General features: G+C 43.7%; 1 protein-coding gene across 3 annotated transcripts in view; it reads right to left on the reverse strand.

The window, feature by feature from the left end:
• tenm2a (teneurin transmembrane protein 2a) overlaps positions 1-27104 on the reverse strand; it is a 112852-nt gene that overhangs the window by 41484 nt on the left and 44264 nt on the right. For 2 of the 3 annotated variants that reach the window (XM_061048952.1, XM_061048951.1), the window contains exons 2-4: positions 26589-26795; positions 18738-18969; positions 7985-8223 (exon numbers count right to left, since the gene is read on the reverse strand). In XM_061048952.1, coding sequence (XP_060904935.1) covers positions 7985-8223; positions 18738-18969; positions 26589-26795 — 678 coding nt within the window. The remainder of the gene's footprint in view (positions 1-7984; positions 8224-18737; positions 18970-26588; positions 26796-27104) is intronic. The other variant, XM_061048953.1, reaches the window with a different exon arrangement.

Genomic DNA, 27104 nt, shown 5'->3' on the forward strand with positions numbered 1-27104 from the left:
TGTTGCCCTTGGGGGTCATATACTCTGAGCGAGACAATTTCTCTGCAACTAAGTGTGTGAGTGTGTCTGTGTATGCATGCTAAAAAATTGCATGGTATTAACAACAAAGTGCACGCCTGCCCACACGCACACACGCCCGGCACACACACACGCCCGGCACACACACACACACACACACACACACACACACACACACACACACACACACACACACACACACACACACACACACACACACACACACACACACACACACACACACACACACACACACACACACACACACACTGCAACCCCCGACGGGACCTCCTCACCCAGCTGATGCAACTGAACTGTAATTGACTGCAACACAAAAGGTTATGCGAGTTTGCTAGCAGCTCCCACCTGCAAAGACAGTGTGTGTCTGGCAGGGAGAGAAACAGCCGCTCACTCAATCACACGGCAGAAACAGCTTCCTTATTGGCACTGAAATATTGAGACGGCCTGACGCAGACGCAGCCACGCGCGCGTGTGTGTGTGTGTGTGTGTGCGTGCATGCGTGTGTGTGCGTGCGTGCGTGCGTGTGTGTGTGTGCGTGCATGCGTGTGTGCGTGTGCGTGCATGCATGTGTGTGATGGGGCTAAATGAAAAGAGATGTGAATCTGAGTGATGTCCTCCTTTCTGAATCCTCATTTCCTCTTCAGATATCTCTACCTGACCCCCCCCCCCCACCTCCAAACACACACACCCACCTCGACTTCTTCCTCCCCTCCACATCAACCCACTCGTCTCATCCCTCCCTAACTCGGTCCTTTCCCTCTCATCGATCTGTATTAGAAACAGGATATGAGGAACTATGCTATCTTATCACAGATCAGAGAGAGAGAGAGAGAGAATGAGTGAGGAAGAAAGATGAAGGGACGAGTACGTTCTTGGAGGCCAGGGGAGGCAGACACAGAAAAAAAGAGAAACAGAAGAGAGGGGAAGAGAGGACAGTGATTTCTTTCTCTTTGCCTTCATCTATCTCCTTTTTCCGAACTCAGGACTAGTGAAACACCACAGGCCTAATTGGACTAACGATTGGGCCTGATAAGACCTCCTCTAATGAATAAATGAATGAGGAAATAGATGAAGGGAAAGCGCCCATCCAACTAACACTCAGCTGTGATGTACACATGCAAACACTACATTTATGCACACATCAAAGCAAATAATACATCCTTTAAAGTTTGTCCAAAAAACTCCAGGTATTCTAACAAAAAAGTCAAAGGATGAGCGGTGATGTCACCACCTCGTACGGTCTGAACAAGTGTGAACCGTGCTTTGTGTCTTCTGACCAGAGCAGGTGACCCATTTATCCCTCAGTGCAGATGGTGTAGCACCTTGTGCCTGGTCCTGGCCATGCCCTGCCCTTTTTTCTGGACTGGCATCGTGTGGTAAGATCCCAACCTCTATCAGTACGACAGGCCCTGCTGCTTCAGACACCCGCTCCACGTCTGATCCTTATGCCCAGGTTCCTGAATGCACCATATGCCCAATTGTGCCCTCACCTCAGCACACATGCAACCACACACATGCACCTAAGGTATAACGACACCCACGCACACACTGGCATGAGCGACATATCCTGACCTCTAGCTGTTACACCTTGGATCAGCAGAAGGGAAGCCACACGCAGAGTGAGAGGGGACTTTGGGGTCAAGGTGCTGGGTTTGGAAAGCAGCCACATTGTGAGACCTGCAGGTTGTGACACAGCTCAAGCAGACAGTCCGCACACTCGAGTGCTCACTATTAGTGTTGCTAATAAAATAATTAAAAAAAAAAGAAGAAATCCAAAATAGTATAAAGAGTTTTAAAACTAACTTTGATATGTAATTAGCTCCTCATTTACATTTTCTTCCCTTTTTGTCTCTTCTTCCAGAAGTACGAAGGCAAACTTTAGGTCAGAGCCCCCTCAGGGTATATTCATGTTTCTGTTGCTGAAGCGAGGAGTGTTTTGATTCTTATTTAATCTTAGTTCCACCTCACCACCTCACAAAATGAAACAATCCAACAAGGAAACATTTCTTTGGTGTAACAGATTGCAACTCAAAGACAAGCTCCCGGGTTGAGACCCCCCGTCGGGTCACAGAGATATTTGTGTAGTTGTGAAAAGATTACAACGAGAGAAAAGCAGAGAAGATTTCTGATTCTCAAACATGGGTTATCATGTTTTTGTCAGAACTTTGATTTTTTTATTTTGAAATACGGAATACATTTAAAAACTTCAAGCCTCCAAGAAATCATTAAAATGAAACAAGCAGAGAAGCGAACATCAGACTTCAAACTTAAATATTCATGTTTCAGCTTCAAGTGTAAGAATGTGCTTGCCCCCCTTTTTTTTTGCTCTTTTTGTAATGATGAACTAATTGAAATAACCTTTATTATCTTTTTTATACAAAAAGGGAACAATCATCTTTGAATATTCACAACTCACTGAGGAGACATGACTTTACTTTAGAGCGGGGGTCTCTACTTTGAGAAAATGAAAGTGGGCTACCTGTTCTTATCATTAAAAAAAAAAGGAGAAGGTGGTAGATAGTCAGAGCAGGCTCAGGTCCAGGGAACGGTCTGTGCCACAGGCCCGTCCATACCTGGTTCTTGGCTTTATTATCTTTTTATTGCTATTGCACAAACAAACCAAATAACTTCTGTTTAGCTGTAAATGATAAATGGACTTGAGCTTGTATATTTCTTTTCTAGTCTTCTGACTACTCAAAGTGCTTTTACACCACAGGTCACACCTACACATTCACACACTGATGGTAGAGGTTCATATGTAACGTGACTAATCAGAAGAAACTAATCCCATTCATACACACTCATATGCAGCTGACAAAGCAGCAGGAGCAACTTAGGGTTAAGTGTCTCGCCCAAGGACACATCGGATATGTTGCTGCAGGAGCTGGGGATCGAACCCCTAACCCTCCTTTTGAGAGACGACGACTCTACCACTGAGCCACAGCTGTAAGAGCTGCAAGACAAAGTGAAATATTGCAAACTGTGATGATCAGTGTTTTTTTGTATTGGAAAAAAAAAATCATTAAGATGCTTGTTGACATAAAATCAGGGAGGAAATTGTTGTAAATTGAGCATCTCCTTAATAAAAGCTACATTTTAATCAGTGTGTTGTAAGAACTGTCGAAGAAGATTCTGACTCTGCTTTCGGCTTCACTGTGATACTGTGTCATTTTACATTATGAATTAAATGTCAGACAGAAGCCTTTGAGCTTAACTTTGAGTCTTTAATAATCTCTAGTACACAAATCCAACCTTCTCTTTTTAAATTATTTTTATATGAACCTGTATCAGAATGAAAAATGTAATACAAACTGCGATACTGTAGGGATACACTCTCCTGAAATGCCCCCATTTATTTTTGCCAGCTTTAACACGGTAACTTTTACACTTACTGCCCCTCCCTACATTCTGATTAAAAGATGAACAAGTTTGGAGATGAATTCAAACAGTTTGGAGTAGAATAAAAGCGAGACTATTCAGCAGAGTTTTTCATCTTTGGACAGTAAAAAGCATTAACATGTTATTATGTAAGAGAGCAGTGATATGAATGAAGTGAGGCTCTTCTAACCGGGACCAACGGGCAGTAAGCGATTGTGATCAGTCTGGAACAGCGAGACAGCAGTGATGGATGTAAAGCGGTCGGCTTCGAGGCATGAAGGTCAACCTGGATGACAGTGAGCGTGTCTGTGTGTGTCTGTGTGTGTGTGTGTCTGTGTGTGTGTGTGTGTGTGTGTGTGTGTGTCTGTGTGTGTGTGTGTGTGTGTGTGTGTGGTGTGTGTGTGTCTGTTTAATCAACAGACAGGGGAGCTGAGAGTAAGACTAAAAATACATTACGTGTGTGTGTGTGTGTGTGTGTGTGTGCTCACACTCTCATTCATCAGTGGTGACAATACCATGTGGAGTGTGCTACAGCGCCCGACAAATTCAGCCATCACACACACATTCACACCAAACACCCCTTGCAAAGGTGACACAATCGCCCACTAGCAAGTTTACTCCTTGTAGTCAAGGGCACACCCGTGTGTGTGTGTGTGTGTGTGTGTGTGTGTGTGTGTGTGTGTGTGAAAACATTCCACCTGGACTCAGCTACTCTGACATGTCCTCGATCTTTCATCTATGTATCAAAAACTCACCTTTCCTCTCATTTCTAACCACAATGCATCTCTTTTCCTGTCTGCTGTTCTTCTCTCTGTACATTGTCTCTCCTCTGAGACTTTCATCCTACTTTCTTTTCATCCTTTCTAACTTCTTCTGTCGTCATCTTCCTGTTCTTGTCCTCCACAGCCTCTCTCTCTGTCATGCTCCCTCTGTTCTCTACTCGCTGTGATCAATTAGGAGACATTAGTCCCACAGATATTCCAGGTGACGGAGCCTCGGGAGGCCACGCTCTCCTTCATCTCTCCTCCTCCTGCCTCCCCTCACTCTCTCCTCTCCACACCTGGCAGTCTTGTCACTCCTGCTCCTCCTCCTCCCCATCAGCTCCCCCTCTTTTTCCTCGGCAGTGCAAACAACAGACTTCGCTGCTCTCCCCGCTCCCACTCCAATCTCACGCTCTCATCCCTTTACATCGCCGACAGTGACATATCAGCATCAGCCCTCCTCTCCTTCATCTTTTCTCTCCTTCTCTCCAGTCATCTATCCTCCTCTTCCTCACCTCTTTATGTTGTGGCAACATGCTGACAGTGACGCACCTCTTTTTTCTTCCACTCTGCCCTCTCTCCTCCAACTCTACTCCACACTTTTTCTTTCTTCCTCTCCCTTTGCCTCCTCCTCTATCTCGCTCTCTCCAGGTTGCTGTTCACAATGACAGACCTGTCTTCCCGCCTGTATGCCAACCGCTCACCTGTATCCTAGCAACCACCTCTCCTTTGGCTCCGGTGCTCCATGCGGAGCAAGCAAACAAGACGCCAGGGGAATGAAGAACAAGCACTCTCGTTTATCCTCCTCCCTCCAACCGTTCAGTCATTCCTTCACACGTAAAGAGGAGGCCATACTCTGCTGGAGTCTGGAACCAAATGCTTTACCTCTCTCTCTAGCTCACACAAACACACATTTACATAGAGGAACGCAAAGACGCTCAGCAGCACATGTTTCTGCCATGTTGTGTATATCCACGTGTGTGTGCTTATCTCATCCCATACAGCTCCATTCCAACAGTCGGACACAGTGAGTAAGCTTCAAAGAAATGTTGTCTATACGGCGCTCCTCCTGAAGCATGCTGGGCCTCTCTTTCTCTTAAAGGTTCTCAGTGTGCTCGCATTTGTGTGTGTGTTCTTGTGTATTTCTGGAAGACAGTTTGGCAATGTCTGAAGTTTTCTGGAGGTCTTTCCTTCTTTATGCTTATATGTATTGAGAAATAAGAATAAAAGCAACCTCAAAGCCTCAACATCTCTGTGTTTTCTTTCTTTCTTACACACTCAGAAACACTTACATGCACACACATAATGCACACACACACAACAAAAAGTGCTGTTCAGGCACATGTGTCCTGGTGTAATTTATGAGTGGGCTCTTGGGTGGACGCCTCAGAGGGGCCCTCTTCACGCTGCATGGCTCTGGGTGCTCTACAAATTCCCCCCAGCGAGTTTTGGGCTCCCACACACACACACACACACACACCTACGTAACACACAAACAAGGTAGTACAAAACCCCCCTTATGAGCAGTGTACTCCTCCGACTGAAACTCGCTGCACGATTAACGCTACAAAAAGCTAGGTAAACACAAGGGTTTCAGGCTTGGCAGCACTGCTACAGCTCTGTTCAGCACAGACAACACAGCAGAGCAAAACATTTCCTTACAACAGCTGAAAAAGAGGCCATGGAGTTAGCGAAAGTAGTAACAACAATAAAGTATGATTCAGCCTTGTTTGGTTTGCTGAAATAAAGCCAATTGTAAAAATCAAGTTTGGCTGCAAAGAAAAAAAAACAGTAACAACCCAGAAATGAGAGCTTAAAGCTTAAACTGCTCCTCACTCACTGAAGTCCAAAATTCAACATTTAATCACGCTGTATGAAGTTTAAAAGCTTACCAATCTCTTTAAACTTAAATACACTGATCTATAAAGCTGTTATACGTTAATAATGTAATGAAACCACCTTATAATAAATCTACACAGTCATTGTCGTTAACAAGCTGTATGCACAGTACCTAGCACTTAGATGGCACCCTAACACTGAAAAAATATGGAAAAGGCTACATTATTGGAATTATTTTTCCTCATTAGTGCCTAATGTATCTTATAGCTGCTTAGTAAAATGTACAATTGGATGTTCTCTGATGGAAACAAATATTTGCGTCATTAAAGCCCCAAGTGAGCAATAAGCTGCTAATAAATGAAAAAAGGATAAACTGAGGTTTTAGTTGTTTTCTATGCTGCACTACATCCCTGCCCTCGAGTTACTAAAGGGTGTTGTGAAGTGTTGTGTTGTGAACTTTTTGCTGCGTTTTGTGGCCTTTCCCTCTCCTCCCTCTCCTGTTTTCTGCAGCTCCATATGTGGCTGTCCAGCTCAGTGTGACCGTGTGGCGCTCAGGAGAGGATGGATCTGTCTGTGTGCCCCAGGCGTGGGGGCCTTGATCTGCTCTGGAGGACACACACCACTCTCAAGGGCAGTCCGAGGGGATACAGAAAGCACACGCACACGCACACGCACAAACGCACAAACACACACATACACACACATACACACACAAACACACACAAACACACATACACACAAGCATGAACACATGCACACAGCAGGTACAGACTTGAGTGCACATAAGCAATTTGGACACATCCTGGTGAGCGACCTGAGGTGTATAAATGTGTATAAATCCCATATACACACTGTGGATGGTTTGATAGATGGTTACATAGATATATATATAATGTATATAAATATATATATATTATAAATAATGTAAAAGCATATTAATAATGTATGCAGGGGCAGTAAGGGGGTTGTTCTTTCTGCTGATGTTACTGATTCTGAGATCCCCCCATCTGTTGACTCTGGTCTCCTGGGTAAGAGGCCAATCAACGGCTCAGTGACACATCTGCCTCCTACATACACACACACACACACCAAACCTGTGCACACACGCCTGCACGCATGCACTCCTGCACACACGCACACGCACACACACACACACACACACACACACACACACACACACACACACAAGCATTTTCTGCTTATCCAATTTCTATTGTTTATTTGTCTATTCTATAACACATGCACACTGACACATGTCTGCCATCCCTTGTCCTGTGAATGAGGTCAAGAAGGAATAAAAACCACACCCACACGAACGCCCACAAGCTCTGAGCAATGCTCTCTCTCTCTCTTCTTCCAACAGATCCACTTGCAGATAGCCATCAGAATGTCTTCCTGAGAGACTCCGTAAGACCTCTCCTTTGAGTAAACTACCATTCTTTTTAGTCTGACTATCGTGTATTGCTGACAGATCAGTGAAAAACATCCATGTTCCTTCTGGGGTCTGTAAGGGTTCCTACGTTATTGACTGGGACTTGTTGTGGAAACAGAAACACTATGGTGCAGTTACGCATCTTGTGTATGTCAGACTGGCTGTTTACGGCTGCTGAGTGGAGGCCAGGGCTCCTGCTGAGTCTGATTTTGACTTTGGCTACAGTAACAAGGCTTACGCTTCAAAAATCTGCTTTGTGTTTAGAACAAGCTGTTAGCTTGACATGTTTGGTCTGGGATGAGTAAAAAAAAGAAAAAGAAAATTCCATGTAGGTGTCAGTGAAAAACAAACAGGGCTAACCAAGCTGAAGTGAATGAAATTGAGCGTGACTAAGTGTGAGTTCATTCAAAGTTAGCTCCAGTGTTCTTAACTTTTCTCACATTTTATTGGCCCTGTGTTCGTATTTCTCTTTATTATAATAAAACAAATGTTTTTAATCCTCTTCATGAATAAAACTCTGTGCTAGTTGACTTACCGATGAAGTAGGACAGTAGTATTGCCAGCAGGGCAGCAGCTGCGATGGCTGTCACGGCGGCACATTTCCAGCTGCAGTACTTGGACGGCTTCTTTAGCTTGAAGGCTGAGCGGGAGAAGGTGTTTCTGGGTAGCAGGCGCGGAGGCGGAGAATACACGGTTCCCGAGGTCAAAGGGTAACCGGGGGAGGAGCTACTGAAGAGAGGGGTGGTGCCTGATGACGTCTTGAACAAGAAGTGCCTGAAGAGAAAAGAAAACACATGAGAGGGAAGGTCATTTTGTCAGTTGTGAAAAGATGACACAAAAAGTGGATAAAGGTTAAAAAAAAAAAAACAAGCTCTGTTGGATGGTAAACGTGGCGCAGACAATCCAATCTGCCACCCAATCGCGTCAAGATGACAGGGTCACATATGTGCAAGTTTCGGTCCAATTTCTCCTTCCGATGAACCTTTCCTGCCATATGGGTTTGAACATCCTTGAACTGATTTAGTCTCCAATTCAGCTCGTTCCAGTCCAAGGTCTCGTTTTAACCTCCACCTGCTCTACTCCTCTCCCCCTCGCTCTCTCTCCCCCGACCTACGCTGTGCCTCGTTTCTGCTCTCATTGGTATCAGAGGATCACTGCCGTCCCTCTTTCCTGTCCTCATCGCCCTAGTGGGGTCAGAGCTCAGAGAGAGGATAACAAGGAATTTGAACCATCATCCCTTTTCTTATATTACCTATTATCCTTCGCTATCGCTGCACCTGCTCACCTTAGGCCTCTCCTTTGCTAAACTCCCCCTCCTCTTTTCCCCGCTACATTTTCTATCCAACTTCCCCTCCCCACTGCTTCTTCCCTCATGTTTTCCTTCATTCATACCTGAGAAGATGTCCCTCAAACCTCTTTTCAAGACTTATCTCTGATCTGAGCTTGAAGGAATATCAATACTATGAAAAGAAAAAAGAAAGACTTGCACTTGAAGAAACTTTTCAAGGACACAGTAAGAAGAACTTTTCTGTAACACATTGGAGTAGATATCTGCCCCCGCACAGACTCCAGGTGGTACGACAGAAGAAAGCCCTGAGGTGAGAGTGACAGATCAGAGAAGCGAGGTCACTCTATTGCCTCAAACATGACGGAGGAGGGGGAGTTTTTGTCTCCCTGTGTTGGTGGAATTTGCTTGTTTGTGTGTTTGTGAGTGTGTGTGTGTGTGTGTGTGTGTGTGTGTGTGTGTGTGTGTGTGTGTGTGTGTGTGTGTGTGTGTTGGTGAGCATGCTCTCCCTCTGGTATCTTGATCTTTCTACCATTATCTCTATGAGTTTCTGACCTTGGGTGAGTGGACATATCTGCAAACAGATAGAAAACGCTGTCAAATGTGTTCTCGTTTCAGTATTGATCTCAGCCATGTTACGATGATAAATTCTTGCTTAATACAACTTGGGTCTTATTTTTTAAACTTTTTCCAGGACTTCCTTGTTATGGTTCCATAAATTTGTCAATTGAGCTTCTAGATAACAGCTGATAAGACATGTTGTAAGATAGCCAAGCAAGATTATTTACACTCTATAACATAATAACACTGAAGTAAACACACCTGAATAAAACATAGATGCTAGTATTAGATAATAGATGACGGTATATATCATGCAGGAAGCCAAATCTAGGAAGAAAAGATTCTACTACCCTTCTCATATTGTTGAGGACAAATTTATTTTGCGATTTCTTGTTGATAATTTAATGAAAGCTAATACCTAGTTAACATTGATTTAGCTGGCTAAAGTAAATACAGGCTAACATGAACTTATAGTTTAATCATTCTGTCACTGTCTTTTTAAAAAATACATCTTTAAGATTTATTTTTGGGCTTTTTGTGCCTTTAATGTAGAGATAGGACAGTGGATAGAGCTGGAAATCAGGGAGAGAGAGAGAGGGGAATGACATGCGGGAGAGGAACCACAGGCTGGATTCAAACCTGGGCCGCCCGCTTTGAGGACTATAGCCTCCATACATTGGGCGTGCACACTAACCACTGCTCCACTGCTCCACCAGCGCCTCCTGTCACTGTCTTCTGAGCCATGATTGACATGCCACTGTAAGTGTTTGGTTGACTACAACACACTCTTTTACCTGAAAAAGATAACCCAAAGATGTGTTGAAGGTTTGCTATGCTCTGCTACATCTACCGTTTACCAGCTGTAACACAATGTGACCGGCTTCTGTTGAACTGATGAATGAAGAGTTCACTTGCTGTATCTACTCATAAAGTAAAGTGGAAGTGAATTCACTAGTCAGTGGTGTAAAGGTTTAAGCCAAGATAAAAATATTTTCCCTAGTGTCAAGTGGATTTCAAAGATACCAGGGTCTTGACTAAGTCCGCTAAAGGCCTAACGGTGACTCACTTCTGGGACTAAATCAGATAGTACAGTGAGGTAAGCTAATACAAGGTGGTGTTTGTGATTTGTTCTTTCTGCTGTAAGTCACTGTCTCTCTTTTTATTTTTACATTGTATACATGTTATTGTTTTGGCCCTTTTTGCCATTATTAGATAGGACAGCTGACGAGAGACTGTAGATGATGGGAGGAGAGAGTCGGGGGTGACATTCAGAAAAGGGTCAAGGTTGGATTTGAACCCACGGCCGCTGAGATGAGGAGAATTGCCTCTGTACATGAGGCGCGTGACATAACCACTAGGGCCCCCTCCTTGTCTCTTTTATTCAGACTCAGTAGGATCCACTGCTGTGACTGTATGTGATGATTGCCATTTAAGATAGTGCTTAACTACACGTTGCTGTGTGGTCTCCTCTCCTTTGATGTCTAATAACTGCTGTTTCATAGCAGCATGTCTGTACGTGTGTCTGCGCGTCTAGAAACAGTTGCTGTAAACAGGTTATGTGCTCAAAGCATAAAGATTTGGTTTGGGAGTACCCTTCCACTCTGTATCAATTATTCAGACGCTCTGTGCTGTGTTTCTTTCCATCTCTCTCATCCCCTTATGCCACTGATTGTTGGATTGGTATCCTGCTGGAATCTTCTCTATTTCCCTCCTCCACTTCTTCTCTACTCATTCTTCCCTCTTTACCTGTCAGGTTTCGCTGCATGAAGAAAGAAAAAAAAAAACATCTCTAGACAGACGCTGAAAGAGTGCAAAAGGAGATGGCATGCAAAGAAATATGAGGTTATTGTCTAAAAATAACAGCCTCTCAGTGGCACTGCCATCAATTTTAATATGCCTGCCTGCATAAATCTATACCCTCAATTTCTTGGATGTGCACAATGGCATGCACGTGTACACACACAAACATACACACTCCAAGGTCAACCAGCATGTGTCGTCGCTGCAACTCATTTACACAGCCGTTGATGCTCTCTGTGATGGCATGGCCAGGGGTAATTAATTATGGTTCCCTTAATGTGTGTGTGACTGCGAGAAGAGGGCGAGCTGGTGTGTTTTGCATTCATTCCATGCGACACAATGCGTATGATTAAATGTGCTGGTATGTATTTGAACTTGCCCACTAAGGCCTCCAACTCTCTGGCTTTTGTTGTTTGTGTGCAGAAGCTCTACAGTGAGCTTGATGTGGGATGGGAATATGTCTATGGGCCACACTAATTATGAGTAGGAATGGAAAGTGTCTAATGTGCTCTGGGGAGGTAATTGACATTGATTTATGTTGCGCAGGACTATGGAGGGGTTCTATCATAGCAGGCAGCCGGCAATCACAACACTGTATCATTAGGCTCGGGTGTGTGTGTGTGTGTTCGCTCGTATGTGTGTGTCTGTGTGTTTGAGTGTGAATATTGAGGCTTTTTTTTTTTGACAGTGGTCCAGCATGAAAACGTCACACATAATTAGAGAGAGCTGACAGAGACCACCCCACCACCCCCACCTTCTTCTCCTGAGCTGCCAGCAGCAGTGACACCCCGACCCCCCATCCCCCCCCCCCCCCACTTGCCCACCTCTTCCACTCAAACCATTGCTACCTTGTGTCATGCATCCTGTCTTACACATGCATCACACACACATACATTATGCAGAACATGAATACTCACACACTCAACACAGAGTGAGTCACCCAACCGTGCACAAACAAAACAAAACCATGTGGGGTTTTTCTTTTTCAGCTCGGCCCGTATGTGCTATACCAAACATTTAATTTCCCTCTTCAAGACATAAGAGGAGGATGGGGGGGAGGGGGGCAGAGAGGGAGGCCGTAGATTACACGACACACAGATAAAGGAACAGAGGATGTGTTTTCACTTCATTCCAACTATGTCCCCTATTGAGAGAAAGGAGGACCTGGACAATTAACCACAGAACAGAGAGCATGCTGGGTAATTAGCAAGAAGTCAAAGCTCGCCTTCCCCTTGAGCAGACATGCACACGTGCTTCCCAAAGTACACTCACGCACACACACACACACACACACACACACACACGTCATTTTACAAGCTCACACAAACATGTGGTTGCTGAGGAAAGCACTCTGAGAATCATCATCAGAGGTAGAGAACAATTAACGGAGGTCGACTCGGCAGGAGGGTGACTGCAAAACGGTCAGATCTGAGAATGAAACAAAGAGCTCGGGGAGTGGAGAATGCTTGAGGATGGCGTCATGAGGATTGTTCCCTGCTACAATAGTAGGAAACAATAACCGGCAGATGGATGCAGGATAATGGGCATTCATTCGCTGAGTGTGGCTTTGAAGAGGGACATGGAAAGAATTCTGAGGCTTAGTGATATGTGCAAAAAGGCAGAAAATAAACCAGACATCCAATCCAAATAGTATTCAAATCCAGAAATGTTTCAGATGCTTCAAAATGTGTGTGACATGAAGGTGGTAAGGGGGGAAAAAGTGCTTCTGGTTGATTGCTTTGAAATACCTAGGGTCAAAAGGAATATGCAGAATTTCTATTAACCATAATGTCAGACTTTTTAAGCTTCAGGGAAAATGAGCTGTAGTGACACATCACACGCCGCCGTATTCATATTTTATGAGTCACGCGGTTGTTTAAACCATCATCAAGTGGATGAGATGTGTCAGGATCCGATCTGATTAATCTCAGCGAGTGATTGATCGATTGATCACCTTGTCCGCTCGCCGCCAAACAACTCATTAGAGCAGCATGTTGCAATGTCAGTTGAAGTTAGTTTGATAATCACCAGTCGGAGACACATTTTACTCGATGGAGAGCTGGACTTGTATCACACATGGATGTGATTGGACAGGATGTGTGATGGATTTAACACTTTGTGCTTCTTTATCTACTATAAATTTGACATCAGCCAAAATTGCCTGTAGGGTTTCAGAGTGTGTGTTTCTGTGCTACATATCTCAGTAGCATCTCCATATGGATTGCTAAAACTATGGTAACTGCTGACACCTTGACACAAACTAGCCTTCCATCATTTGGGTGTTTTAATGTTTTTAACCTGGCATGCTGGAGTACATACTGGTGTGACAGGGCAAGCAAGAAAATGTTTCTTAAGAGTGTGAAACCCCCCTTATTACATTCAGTTCTGAAAACTTAACACAAGGTCAGTTTAGCTGTACTGGTGATTTTTGAGCACATCTCAGGACCAACCAATTATCTACTTGTATACCTCGGAGGGCTGGAGCCCACCCAGCCAGAATTAGGCCAATGGAGGGGAACACACTTGACATGTTTCCAGACAATCTAAGAGGCGGACACATCCATTCACACTCGCCGTAACACCTAAGGGCTATTCTAGGTTGCCAATTGATGGTGAAAGTTAGTTGGAGTATCTAAGGAAACACTCACACAAGCATGGAGAGAAGATGAAAACTCCACGGAGGAATGCAAAGTTCAAACCTTCTTGTTCTGAGGCCACAGTGATAACCACTGCACCACTATGCTGACACTTTTTCTAACAATATCTGTACCCTTGATGGTATTCTTCATGTACCATTTGTAGGTGTTCATATTTTAAATATTCATTTTACCATTAAACTTTAGTCATTAAACACTTAAACAAGTGAAAAGGCATTTAAAAGAGAAACGTGTTTGTTATAATGGCTTAACAGAATATATTGGATATCATGTTCACCATATATTGTGCAAATATAAATTAATCTAATTGATAAACCCTTTTACTGTATAGTTCTCATATACCAGTAGTAGTTACTGTACTGGGAATGATTTTCTTTCTTCAGCCAACTCCTTTATCTTCCCCTCCACCCCCGCTGCTTTCCACAGGTAGCACCTCTGAATCTGTCCCAACAGTAATGCATTTGAAAGTAACCTATACCAACCCACAAGCACACCCCACCCTCCGCTGCTCCGACCAGATAAATTGAGATGCTGCAACCCTCTCAGTGATCTTATTTCTCTCCTAGAGCTGTGGCCAACAGCCGAGCGAGCAGGGGGAGCAGAGGTATGTCCTGAGATCACAGAGAGAGATTGAACCTGGCATCAGCTAGCCAAAAGGCTCCAAGGGACCGATTGGAAATCAGGTGTTTTCTTGCAAAATGCTGCAACACATGTACACACATGTGCACTCACACGCACAGGGAGGAGAGCATTTTTTTTCTTTCTGTCAGGCTCTTGCTCACACACACACAATGGCAGCAGCCATCTATAGTCATTTATCTCACACCGGTAAATGTATCCATGTTCTATGGGCCCCAATCTCCCTACTCTGGCTTTCTATCTTCTATCACACACACTCCCCAAAACAATCTCCTTCAATCACCTCCTTACTCTATTTCTCTACCTCTCTCTCCCTGTTTATCTCTCCCTCCTCTACCGTAAACCATTCCTTTCCATTTCAGCCTCTCTCTCTCTCTTGCTCACCCCGACTTATATTTCTCTTCTTTATCACCCTCCTCCCCTCGTCTGTTTCTATCTCTCTCCTTCTGTGCCAGTCATCCAAGCCCTTGGGTGTTCTTAGGTGATCAATCTTCATCCTTTCAGTGCTGTCACAATATCGGGTCAAGCCGAAGCGCGCACACACGTATGTGCAAACAGACACACACACATGCACGCATGCACACACATGCGCACACATGCGCGCACACACACACACACACACACACACACAGACACACACACACACACACACACACACACGTGCACACACACACACACACACACACACACACTCACACACACACATTTACTGTAATGAGTGAGCAACAAATGCCAAGATTTACATATGATTACAGTTGGAGGCAGTCTTGAGCAGAGGGAAATGCACATGCTTGGTTGCAAACATGCCCAGAAATGCATACAATCGCACACTCCCTCCCTTATATGTACACATGCATCATCTCATCATCATCTCCTCCCTGCCTGTTATAATGGGATGGAGGACAGGCTCTGCCAGCAGAGGGATGGTGTGACTCTCTAGCTCGGCCTGGCTGGCTCTGACCCAGTCACAAGCTCCAGCAGCTCCAGCCAGCCCACCCAGCCTCCACCATTACGAGGCCCAGAGAGGAGGAGTCCCAATCTGGACTGGAGGGTGGAGCTGGAAAACTCTGTTTCGCTTCTCCGGGCTGCATTCACTGCGACAGGCTCCGAGCCATGCCCAACCCCACCACCTGAACATGACCAAATACTGGCACTGCAGAGAGCTCAACAGCATGTGTGTGTGTGTGTGTGTGCGGCTTTGTTCAAATCTGTTGACATTTAAACATCTTCTTTGAAAAAAAGATGTCTAACTTTACTTTGGTACATCAAGATCTCTGCATCATTTTTAACATGAGAAAAGTCAAAAACGTCTGCTTCTCTGAAATGTATTATGGCACACACATCACTATGGCAACACAGGTCTAGATAAACATTCGCAACTGGAAATAGCTTCTATTTAAAGGTATTTGGTTTAGGTATTTGAAGGTATTCTAGTTCAACACTATGACGCTTCTTCTTTCCCATCATGCAAACCAGCACGATGCATCAGCACAGGTTGAGCACAGACCTGAGATCAGTGGGGCTGAATTAAACATGGCCTGGTCTCATAAATACTGCAAAGGGCCGGCACTCTGGGGAGTGTATACAGGACCATCAGAGCTGGAAGGCCCTACGCCCAGCAGGAGAAACACAACTACAGCTTGAAGAGTAAATGCTCAGAGAGTGTGTGCATGCTAGCAGGCATGAAGGCAGTGTCCCTCTCACCGCATGCCTCATGAATAGTAATACCTTGCATGAATGCTCTGTTTGCCTGGTAAGTGTTCTTTGTGTACAGGCAAAAGCACACGTGTAGGCTGTGTGAAATGGTTTGTATTTCCTGCTCCCTGGTTCAAGTTGCATGCATAACAGCTTTGACACATGGTGGGTTTTTGTACACTGCGCTTTGAAATGAGTTACAGAATGAACTTGAATAGCACTATTTTGTGAATCAGTGGCCAAGTGGCTCATATAAAAGCTCAGAATGATGGAACAGAGACGCACAGTGACACTTTGTACAAGATACTCCAGTTTTGAGTTTGAACGATGAACTCGCGTCAGTGTAACCTTCATCTTTTGTATGAATAAATTACAAAGACCCTACATTTATGTGCTGAAAAAATATCTGGGTTTCTTAAGGACAAAGCTGTTGCTCTGTACAAATGTTCTCCAATAAAATACATGTGTTCTGAGTTTTTTCCCGATCCAAGACCGTCATGCTGTGTTGCAGTGCCAAGCAACGGCGTGTGGAAATATGTAGAGGTATAAGCAACATGGATCTGTATGACCTGGCTGCACAAGAAGACTGGACTACAGTCTGATGCACTAAGGCCCTTATAGTACCTTGTATTAACGTCGTCCTGAGTGCTTAGGTCACAAGTTGACAGAAATAAAAGACAAAAGAGCAGGTCTAGACTGAACTCTTTGTTATATGTGCAGGTGTAAACAAACTGAGGTTAGATTAATTACTGTAATTACTAATCTTGATCTGATCACTCGGACCATATTCTGAAATGGTTTTGGAAGCATAAGGTGCCATACTTGCTACCTCGGCCAAATTGAAGGTGAGCAAAGTCTTTAATAACATCAAGCTACATATTCTTTTTTTCCCCTCTTTTGAATACCTTCTCTTTGACATGTGACATGTTGTCATTTCAAGCATTTGAAAATGTAGTTTGTGCTTTGTTTGGTATTTACACAAAATGACAGGATGAATATGTCTAGATTTGTGAGGGACAGTGCATTTTATCTTTCCAAATAGGATCATACCTGAACAGCCTACAGGTATGGTGGGAAGAATGCAGGACAACAACTGTGTACAGGCGAGATGTGGTGCCCTGTACTAGTTCAGCGCTGTGAGGATACAGATGTTTCTTCGAGGAGACATTATATCATAAGTCTGTTTGTTACTCCATGTTGTAATGCAGCTTCCTCACTGATAAACCACACAGCTGTTGAGTAACATTAGACCTTATAATCAGAGTATGATTTTATTTGATGTCGTCTCTTCTGGTCTCTATATGCTCCAGCTCTCTCACATGTCTACAGGACTTCTGTGTGTTTTCATTATGAAGATTATGTGGGCTATGTATTTGCATCTAGAGAGGGGGGAGTGAGATCCAATCACAAGTGGTCACTGGAGACACATGTAGAGACACATTTTAATGCCAGGTGTGAACAGTCCAACTTCACACTTGTGATCAGGTCAGGCAGAATGTAAGTTAATATCAGTGGTAAACAAGCTTTCAACAAACTTAATAGAGAATGTAAACTTTACAACTCTTCAGACTAAAATCTTAACATTTTTCTTAAAAGTAATATAATCCAATGAGCATGAACCATTTTGGATTGGCCTTGTTAAACTCTTTTAATTTACAAACTGCTTGTGCACAGTCATCATCGCGAAGGTGTTGTACCTCCCTATTCAGTGCCAGTATATATCAGTATAAAACCAAAGCAAACTTGTGGAAAAGCCATTCATTCATTGAGTCATAGAGAGTGGGATCCATTTTTTTTTAATGTTTTACAAGTTAAGAATAATTACTATTACACTTGACCTCTGTGGGTTTTTCAAGTTGCAGTTGGCAGAAAAACTGAAACTGTTGTGCTGTCTTGTTCAGTTTGCCCTGTGGCAAGAGATTCAAATCTCAAGGGTCTAGATGAGCAAAATAAAAAAAGAAAGTAATAAAAAGTTCAGTTTTTGGTAATAATACTGGACGGAGACATGATGATTTAGCTTTGCATGAAGTATCCCTACTGTTACTCATCTCTTATTCATTTGTTACATAATTTGGCCGTTGGAACGCTGCCTGTAAACAGAATGATGTCATTTACCCTAAATGCAACACGGTGATGTCAACTGAGGAATCCCTGGTGTGGGTGACGCTTGCTTTACTGTCATGCATGCATGATTTCCGTTTGCTTTCCAGCCAAAAGAGGCCTGCAAACTAAACTCAAAAAAACATCACCTGGATATTTCTAATGGAACAAATGAATACACGTGTGTCTCTTGTGTCGCTGTCATTAACAGCTGCATTACAGTGACTCAAAGATGACTTTGTAGATTGCCTTTTCTTTTGTTGAGAAGAGATTTTTAACATTCCCACACAAACTCCATGTTTTTGTGTACCAAGGCTACACTGTCTCCAGCTCATTCTTTCTCCTCCAGCGTTTCCACCTGACAACATCACTCTGTGCTCACAAGAATGTTGTTGAAGCAGCGTTGCTCTGACCTTTCATTCCTTCGTATTGATTAGCCAAAGCTTACTCTGCCGCTGTGCTTTACTGTAAGTAGGCCTGGGTATTAGCGCGTCAGGTAAACAACTGCAAAAAACAGAGAAAAATAGAAACGGTAACACATTTCCTCTGACCTTGTCTCCAGCGGGACGTTGCTGTTGAGCACCCAGCTGTCTTGTAGCTGGACCGACTCCGGGGTGGTCGGCCCGTCTCCGGGGCCTGGAGCGGGGGCGTGGATGGGGTTGCGGCCCCCTCTCAGGGTGTTTCTGTTCAGGCTGTTTGCAGACTGGTGTGATAAGGTGTGGTGGTTGTGCGGAGGGGGCAGTGGAGGCCGTAGCGTGGTCTGACTGTGGTGGTTGGCTGCCCCTGGAGGAAGACAAGAACACAGAGCAATTTGAGTGCTTCATTCCTTTTTTTTAAAGTGACATTTTTCTCTGTAAAGTAAATAAAAGACAGATTCAGATGACGGGAGTAAACAATTTATTTCCAAATAGTAATAATTCAAATTCGGGGGTTACAACCTTCTCCTTTATATTTGGCTTTCATTGCTCAGTATGCCAAACGAACAAAACCTATTCGGCAAGCAAATACATTCCATTATGTGCTACCTTTGTATCAACAAACATTTTGTCAGAGTAGGGGGCATATCTTCCAGGCGGTCGATCTTATTTTACAAAGAAATTCAAGCAAAACAGAAACATGATTTTGGTTTCACATTCTTCCAAATTCTGTCAGTTTTATTTTTAGCCACTTCTTGTTCCTCTTCTACTTTCACCCTTGCTTTCTTGTTTTCGCTCAAGAAAGTAGTAAAAAGACTAGAGAAAGTGAGTGTGTGTAAGTGAGTGTGTGTGTGTTTGAGCAGTATTAGAGCACTCAGCACAGCGTGTGCCCTCATCTCTTGCTCTCAGACTTGGGGGAACATGTCAGCTAGAATCCAATACCAGCCCTTCCAACACTGAGCTAATGGACTGTTGAGTGAGAGAGCTGAAAAACAAACCCGGGATGACTCAGACAAGAACACCCATTCACACATCACCTTTATATCTCTGTCTCTCTCTCTCTCTATGAATCTGTGGGGGGTGTGAGCTTGTCTAGAGCATTTGTGTGTGTGTGTGTGTGTGTGTGTGTGTGTGTGTGTGTGTGTGTGTGGGTTCGTACAGGAAAATCAATAAACCAAATACTAGACATAATAGGAGAGCTTGACACGGTTGCATCACTTCTTGTACATTAGCATACTTTTTGTTCACACACAAATCACTTCACAAGCCCCAACCAAACTGTCCATATCCCCCTTCTAATGCCTCCTGAACACAATTGTTGGGATTGTTGAAATACGCACAGAGTCATGATGCTGCATTTGGCCTTTGAATCCTGGCTTTACAAACAGTTTTGCTTTTTCTTTTATCAGTGCTACTCACCACTCTTTCATGTTGTACTGTGGACATCTTCGCGAAAAATGAATAACAATGATTTTGTTTGCATGCCGCCTTCCTCGTACTGATCAAAGGATGCAATTTGAACACAAATGCACATACATGTATGTTTGGGGTGATTTATTTTTTAAAAGGAACTGTTATGTCAAGCTGGAGAATCATGCTTACCCTCTTTCATTCACCATCTTCTCTTGAATTACAGAAAAAAGAAGTATGCAAGTGATGAGTGGATGTGTCACACTCCACCTGCACTATTTGGCTTTGATATTTGTAATTCATCTATTCCTAAGAGGCATAAATCATAGAAACTTGTAAGAAGGGAACATAGATTCACACAGCAACAACATGCATGCTTTAAGTGAATGTATAGCTTTGTATGCTAATTTCCATCTTTCTCCCGTTTTACTTTATATAGATGGGTGTTTGGAACATATATGGGTGCAGTGAGCTCGCTTGCATCGCCAGCTGTAATGGCGACCAGTTTGTAAGGTGACCTGATTCATTCATGCCGCCACTGGGACGCAGGTGTCACCCACATGGCCCAGAAGAACAGCTGCATGTGAAAGGAGAGAAGAGGGGTGGGAGACGAGAGAAAGATGGAGGGGCCTGACCTCTGTGACACGGGAGAGACACAAAACATCTGTTTGCCGATGCAAAGATGCTCCTGGGAGAGACAGAGACAGACACACACACGCACACACACACACACACACACACACACACACACACACACACACACACACACACACACACACACACACTCCCCTATGCAAACATACATGCAGATTGTAAATTGATATTTAAGTATGCAGAGAGTATTCTTCTCTCCTCCTATATGGCCTCATTTCTTTATAGTTTTTTTATCCTGCTCTTTTATCTTGCTATTATTTACATTTTGTTTGAGCTGAGATGTAAAGCAATTCAATTAAATACGTTTGTTAGAGCACTTTATAAATACATTTGACCTCTTTCTCTACCATTCACAATGTAAATGTGATACAGCTTCTTCTGTAGCCTATCCCATAAACACAGTACTCTTAGCATAGAAACAATGGAATATGGAACAATGGAATGGGAAAAATGTAAGGAAGCATACATGAGTGAGTACGGCCGTGGTCAGAAGCAAAAAATAAGAGTAAGAGGTCCTACGCTCACACACGGCATCGCTGTCGCAAATGTTTAAATCTGTGCATGAAAAAAAGTGCATGCATTTCCTTTGTTCACTTTCCTGCTATAAATATTAAACAGTTTCTTCATTCAAATTGAAATGAATAATATATAGCACACCTTGGATGGAAGAAGAATACATGTTTTTGTAGCCATAGTTTTCCTGAACTGCTGAGTGTGTGTGTGTGTGTGTGTGTGTGTGTGTGTGTGTGTGTGTGCAAGGCTCCTCTAGTGAGAGGTCATTTCTGTGCAGCTGTGCACATGCACATGTGTAGGAAAGCAGCATCTTGGGGAGAGTATATTGTTTAACATTAATCACATCCCATCACATCTACATAATATTTGTAATGAAGATTTTAACATTTCCCTTCGAAGAAAGAAACTGAAATGCCATTATCTATCTTCTAGCAGCCAACTGTATTACATGTGACCAGATAATGTCAGAAAAATGTAAAGCAGAGGAAAGTACTGCTGGTAATTCAATGCAGTTTCTCTCTTTATAGCCTCCTGGGCCTGGCAGTACAGTCAAGTACTGTCAGGTTAACTAAATCCAACGGCGACATGATAGAAAGTGATTGTATTTCTGTTCTTTATTGAATTCATGTTTTCAGAATAAAGTGCATAAATGACTCATCACTAGAGTTTACTGTTTTTGAACAAACACACAGTTTCACACACACACACACACACACACACACACACACACACACACACACACACACACACACACACACACACACACACACACACACACACACACACAGAAAAATAACTTTTACTCTTCCAAAAGTCACTCAGCCTCTGGTAGAATTAAAAGAAAAATGTATGATCAAAGATAAATTGCTTTCTTTTTCTGCTACAGCAGAGGAGAGCGATGTCAAAGAAATTCATTTTCATGGAGACTTCAAAAACATAAAAAAGAAAACTTAGAGCTTGCCAGAGAAAACACAAATACAGAGCCATGTGAGGTCTGCTTGAGCAGCTATGGAGGTGCAAAGTTATTTTTAAATGTGCGCCGAGGACTCCTTAACAAATAGTTTTGGCCACAGAAACACAAATCTGACTAACTGTTCGAAAAGAGGAAGTGCACGGTAATGAGTAGGCCGGAGGCAAATGCATCCACTAAATTAAGAGAGGGGCAGATGAATTGTCCGGCTGCTAAAGCACAACATGCAGGTAGGCTAATAGGTACAACCGTTTTTACCGGGAACACAGGCTGATAAAAGACAAAACATGCAGCAACCAAATAGAGCAATTAGGGAGCAGCCAGGCAGATCACATTTTATTCCACTTTATCTTTTGCTCCTTTATTTCCTGACTCTTTTTACTCGCAAGTGTGAGTAAACAGTGATCATGAAAAGATCTTTCTGTTTTCCACAGTCACAGAGCCTTTCTGACTGCTGACCCACTTTACTCCGTCCAGAGTCCCCCGTGTGACTGGAGAGAGGGGACGTTATGACTGTGAGCTGCTGGGTTTTTGGCTCAGGCTAAATCCTGGAAGTTCATTATGCTGGCCAATTCAAATGAGCTGCATTCAGCAGAGGAGCATTAGCCCGGTCTGCTTACCTGCCTCACATAGTGTACACACACACACACACACACACAACAAACAGATACATCAGTGAGAGGCAGGGGCTTGCTCTATATTGTAAAACGCTAGCTGTGTGTGCACATGTGAGTCTATGTGGCCGACAGCAGGAAACCCACCAGGGCAGTTTGTTTTGCTGCCTTGGATGGGCAAACTGTTTATTGACATTTTCTGTGGTTAACAGAGAAAAGTCGCAGGGCAGGATGTGCATCTATGTGTGTGTGTGTGTGTGTGTGTGTGTGTGTGTGTGTGTGTGTGTGTGTGTGTGTGTGTGTGTGTGTGTGTGAGTGTGTGAATGTGTGTATAGGAGAGAAATGCCCATTCAGCAGTTAAAAAGAGATCATCGCAGGGCTCAGATCCCACGTCTCGCTTCCTCTCCTCCCTCTGTCCTTCTCTCTCTCTCTCTCCATCTCTTTATTCCATACCCCTTAATCCACTGCTTCTTATCCCGTTTTTCTTTTTTTATAATCACCACCCTCCATTGTTTTTTCATGCACCTTCTCTCCATGCTAATTGCTATGCTCCCTGTGTCTAAGGCAGTATATTCCCATGTGCAGCAGCTTCTTATGTCCTCTGCCTCAGAATGTCACATGCCCCTCGTTTGTCATTCTTCTCATTGCTCGGAGGCTGAGCACAATGGAAGGAGAGCTCGAGGTGAAACGTATACAAACACGCATGTGCTGACAAAAGGGGCTTAATTTGCACAAACACTTTTTATTGAACTCAAACGTACACACAGACACATACAGGCACCAAAGAGAGAAAGACAAACTTAAAGACATACATTTTGCACACACACACACACAACGCCTCTTCAACTCTGTCTAATTAGGAGGTAATAATCTGCGTCATCAAATTCAACCTAAAAACAAACATTCTCTAAGAGCAGAAACGATTGTGTGCATTTAATCCACATGCACACACACACACTCCATGCAAAACATCCCACTGTTACGCAAATGTCAGCCTTACATAAGCACCATTAGGGAGAATAACATTAGAGCAGATGAAGGGGACGCCTCTTTGTTGTGCCATTGTTTCTGTAGATTTGTTTCAACAAAGCCATTAAACATTCATGGCTCCGGCAGTGACTTGAGGTGGCTTCTCGGGGCAGCAGATAGCTAGCCCTCTTTAGATGACGCCTGGGCTAAAAATAGCTTAGCATTCCCTATGCATAATGAATGGCCAGAGACAGCGCTAACGCTAGCTCTTTCCAGGAGTGATCCGCCACGCTCCGTTTGGCCGTCTCCGCTCCCCCCCCCCCCCCCCCCTGTGTTTTCTGGGGGAGCGTTCCCAGACAGGTGCTCCGAGCCAGACAGTATTCCCATATAAACATTCGCAGACCCAATTCCCAGCCAATCCTCGGCAACGGCGTTCCGTTCCCATTCACCTGTCACGCTTCACTAGGAACACAAGTCATGTCTGTCCACCTGTTAGCTTAGGTAATGGTGGACTACTTTACAGGAACGCAAACACAAGCATGCAAACAAACAAACACACACACACACACACACACACACACACACACACACACACACACACACACACACACACACACACACACACACACACACACACACACACACACGCATATAAGCAGCATGCAGCTTCCTGAGGATTATCTCGCTGTGGTCAGTTTCTGCCTGGCTTGGTAAGGCTCATTTCCTGCCCAGCGTCCATTCTCTACAGGACCACACAAACAGCACACACACAGACAGGCATACACTCACAGCACATGCATAAACAGTGCAGGGTTAAAGGTGTTTTATTTCCTTCCTGTGTCTTCCTTCATGCCAGGGTGTGTTTATGCAGTGCCAGACCGCCACTCTAAACTCATTTAGGTCGATTTTAATGGACGCCCAAAGCCAAGGACTCTCTCTGCACCCATTAGTTCAGCAGTCCTGGCTGGGAAATATGGCAATTTGCAATTTCATCCCAATGTTGTTCTCCCTTCATCCAAATATCTCTTTTTCACCCTCTAAGCTCTCATCAGCTTATCACATGTCGTTCACATCCCTCCTTTTTCGCTTTAACTCCCTATGTCTTTAGGTCTCATACCCCCCTTCAGTCGCTTTCTCCATCTATTTTTACTGGTGCGCATTGGATTTAATATTTTCTTTCTTTCTGTACTTTGATTTTGTTTTATGCAAGATGTCTCATTAAACAACTTCAAAAGTCAAAGTTTGGCTTTCTCTATCTCTGCTCCCATTTGCCTCTTTGTGCCTCTTTTTCCTGCGTCTGTCGTTTTTTTTTTTTTTTTTGCTTTCTTTGTCTCTTTGCTCGCTGTCTGTGTGTTCACGCTCAGCAGAGACTGAAAGAAGCCCCAGAACAGAAAGTGTGGGTGTATGCGAACAAGAATGAGAGGAAGAGAGAGTGTGCCTGCGAGCCTCACTCTCCCTCTTTGCCAGTGTCTGCCATTAGGGTGTCAGTGGCAGAGTGAATTTATTTGCTGTGCGGTTACTGGGCTAATGATTGATGTTGCCCCAGCAAACAGTAAACCAATTAGAAGGCTGATGTAACGTCATTTTAAAAGCCTCCTAATCACGTTGCTCTTGAACCTGGGACCCGGGCCTTCCCTAATGAAGATTTATACTGGATCAAAGGAGAGCCTAACGCCATTAACAATAGATTGTATTCCACCAAAAATCACATTAGGACTTCTCTGCCCACCCCCTTCCCTCCCATCAGGCCTCTGCTAAATATATCTGCTGATTACAAGTGCAGATGCACAGAGGAACGGAGAAACGAGGGGAAGAGCGGGAAATAGAGGCAGAGAGGGAAGGAAAGGCAGGCAGAGTTGGCCCAAAGTAGCTAATTGTTGAGAATAAATGTGTATGCTGATGAACAGACTCATCACTGCAGATATGGGCGAGAGGAATGGATGTGAGGTGCTGATATAAGCACACTGTAACAGCCGGAGAGAGAGACACCAATGATGAAAGAGAGAGCTCAGAGTCGGGGAAACTAACTAGTGTGTCTCTGCCACAGTGATCCTCCTGCCGGCACTTAAAATTCATCATCCCCTTACCTTTCACTTTCCAGTGGATTATTAATGTCATATGGAAAATAAGTACAAACACACCTACTCAGTGGCAACCTATCTGTTATCTGCAGAGTGCAGTGGTTGCTCTTACTTGCATCATTGTTGTCATGCGAAAGATGACAAAGGTGGGAGGCTTTAGATGTAAACCATTAACAGATTATCAATCGGCAGCTCAAAATGTGACTTTTTTTATGTGAGTAAGAAAAAAAAAATCAAGATTAAGAACAGAGGGAGATTTGTATTTATGTTACGTTTCGATTGTGCTGACAGAATTTTCTGCCTAAGAGTCACAAATTTTGACTTTAGACTTTATTGTCTTGATGGGGAATTTCTTTTTCACAGCACCGTTATTGTCCAAACAGACAATTCCCACCAAAGAACATACATACACAAAACACAGAGTTACATTTAAGAGTTTAATTTCTCCTCCTTTTAAACCACAACTTCCCAAACTGACTGTTTATATCTGCCTAATACCTCTAAGTTTAATTTTTGATCCTTCATAATGTAAACAATTGTTATTTTACATCCTGGATAAAAATGCTGAGTTGGAAGAATGCAGAAAATAAATGGCTCAAAGAACGAGATGTGACATTAAATCAAAGCGGACGGCTTGACATTTTACTGAGCAAAGACCAAATCAGATCAGGAAGTGGACACATGATGACGTAATGCAGAGACCAGGTGATGGATTACTGACTGATGCAGGAATGGAAGGAATTAAAGGGGGTGGATGAATGGAGAGCTCTCTTACCCGCTGAGGAGGGTTGAGCACGGAGCATGTATGAGTCCTCGGGGTGGGGCTCCAGGTGAGAGTGGTTGGAGTTTTTCTCCAGCAGGGGCACCTGGCATTCCCTGATCGGAGGAGACGGGCCAGGGGAGGGGTGGTGGATGACGGACGAGGAGGATGGAAGGGACGGAGGGAGCAGTGAGGAGGAGGAGGTTGGAGGGAGTGGGCGACCTGGAGGATGGAGGGAGAGAAAGAAGGGGGGGAGGAGGGGAGAGGGGGGTGTTAGACAAAACAGATGGCAATGACTGATAGTGATACAGGGGCCTGTTCCAACGCAGGTTCAATGATAAAGTAACTTCTGAGGTCTCATCCTTATATGGTCCATTTAAAAAAAATAACCATGCAGATAGTTTTGTTTTTATTTTTCCAGCTCCAAAGATAATTGTCTCTGAAATTTCAGCCTACTTCCCAATACATCAGGGAAGAATAAAAATATCAACAGTTTAATATCTCAAAATCTAAAATAGTTGCTGTGAAAAC

The sequence above is a fragment of the Labrus mixtus genome, chromosome 10 (genome assembly GCF_963584025.1).
Source record: "Labrus mixtus chromosome 10, fLabMix1.1, whole genome shotgun sequence".
In the NCBI taxonomy this organism is placed as follows: Eukaryota; Metazoa; Chordata; class Actinopteri; order Labriformes; family Labridae; genus Labrus; species Labrus mixtus.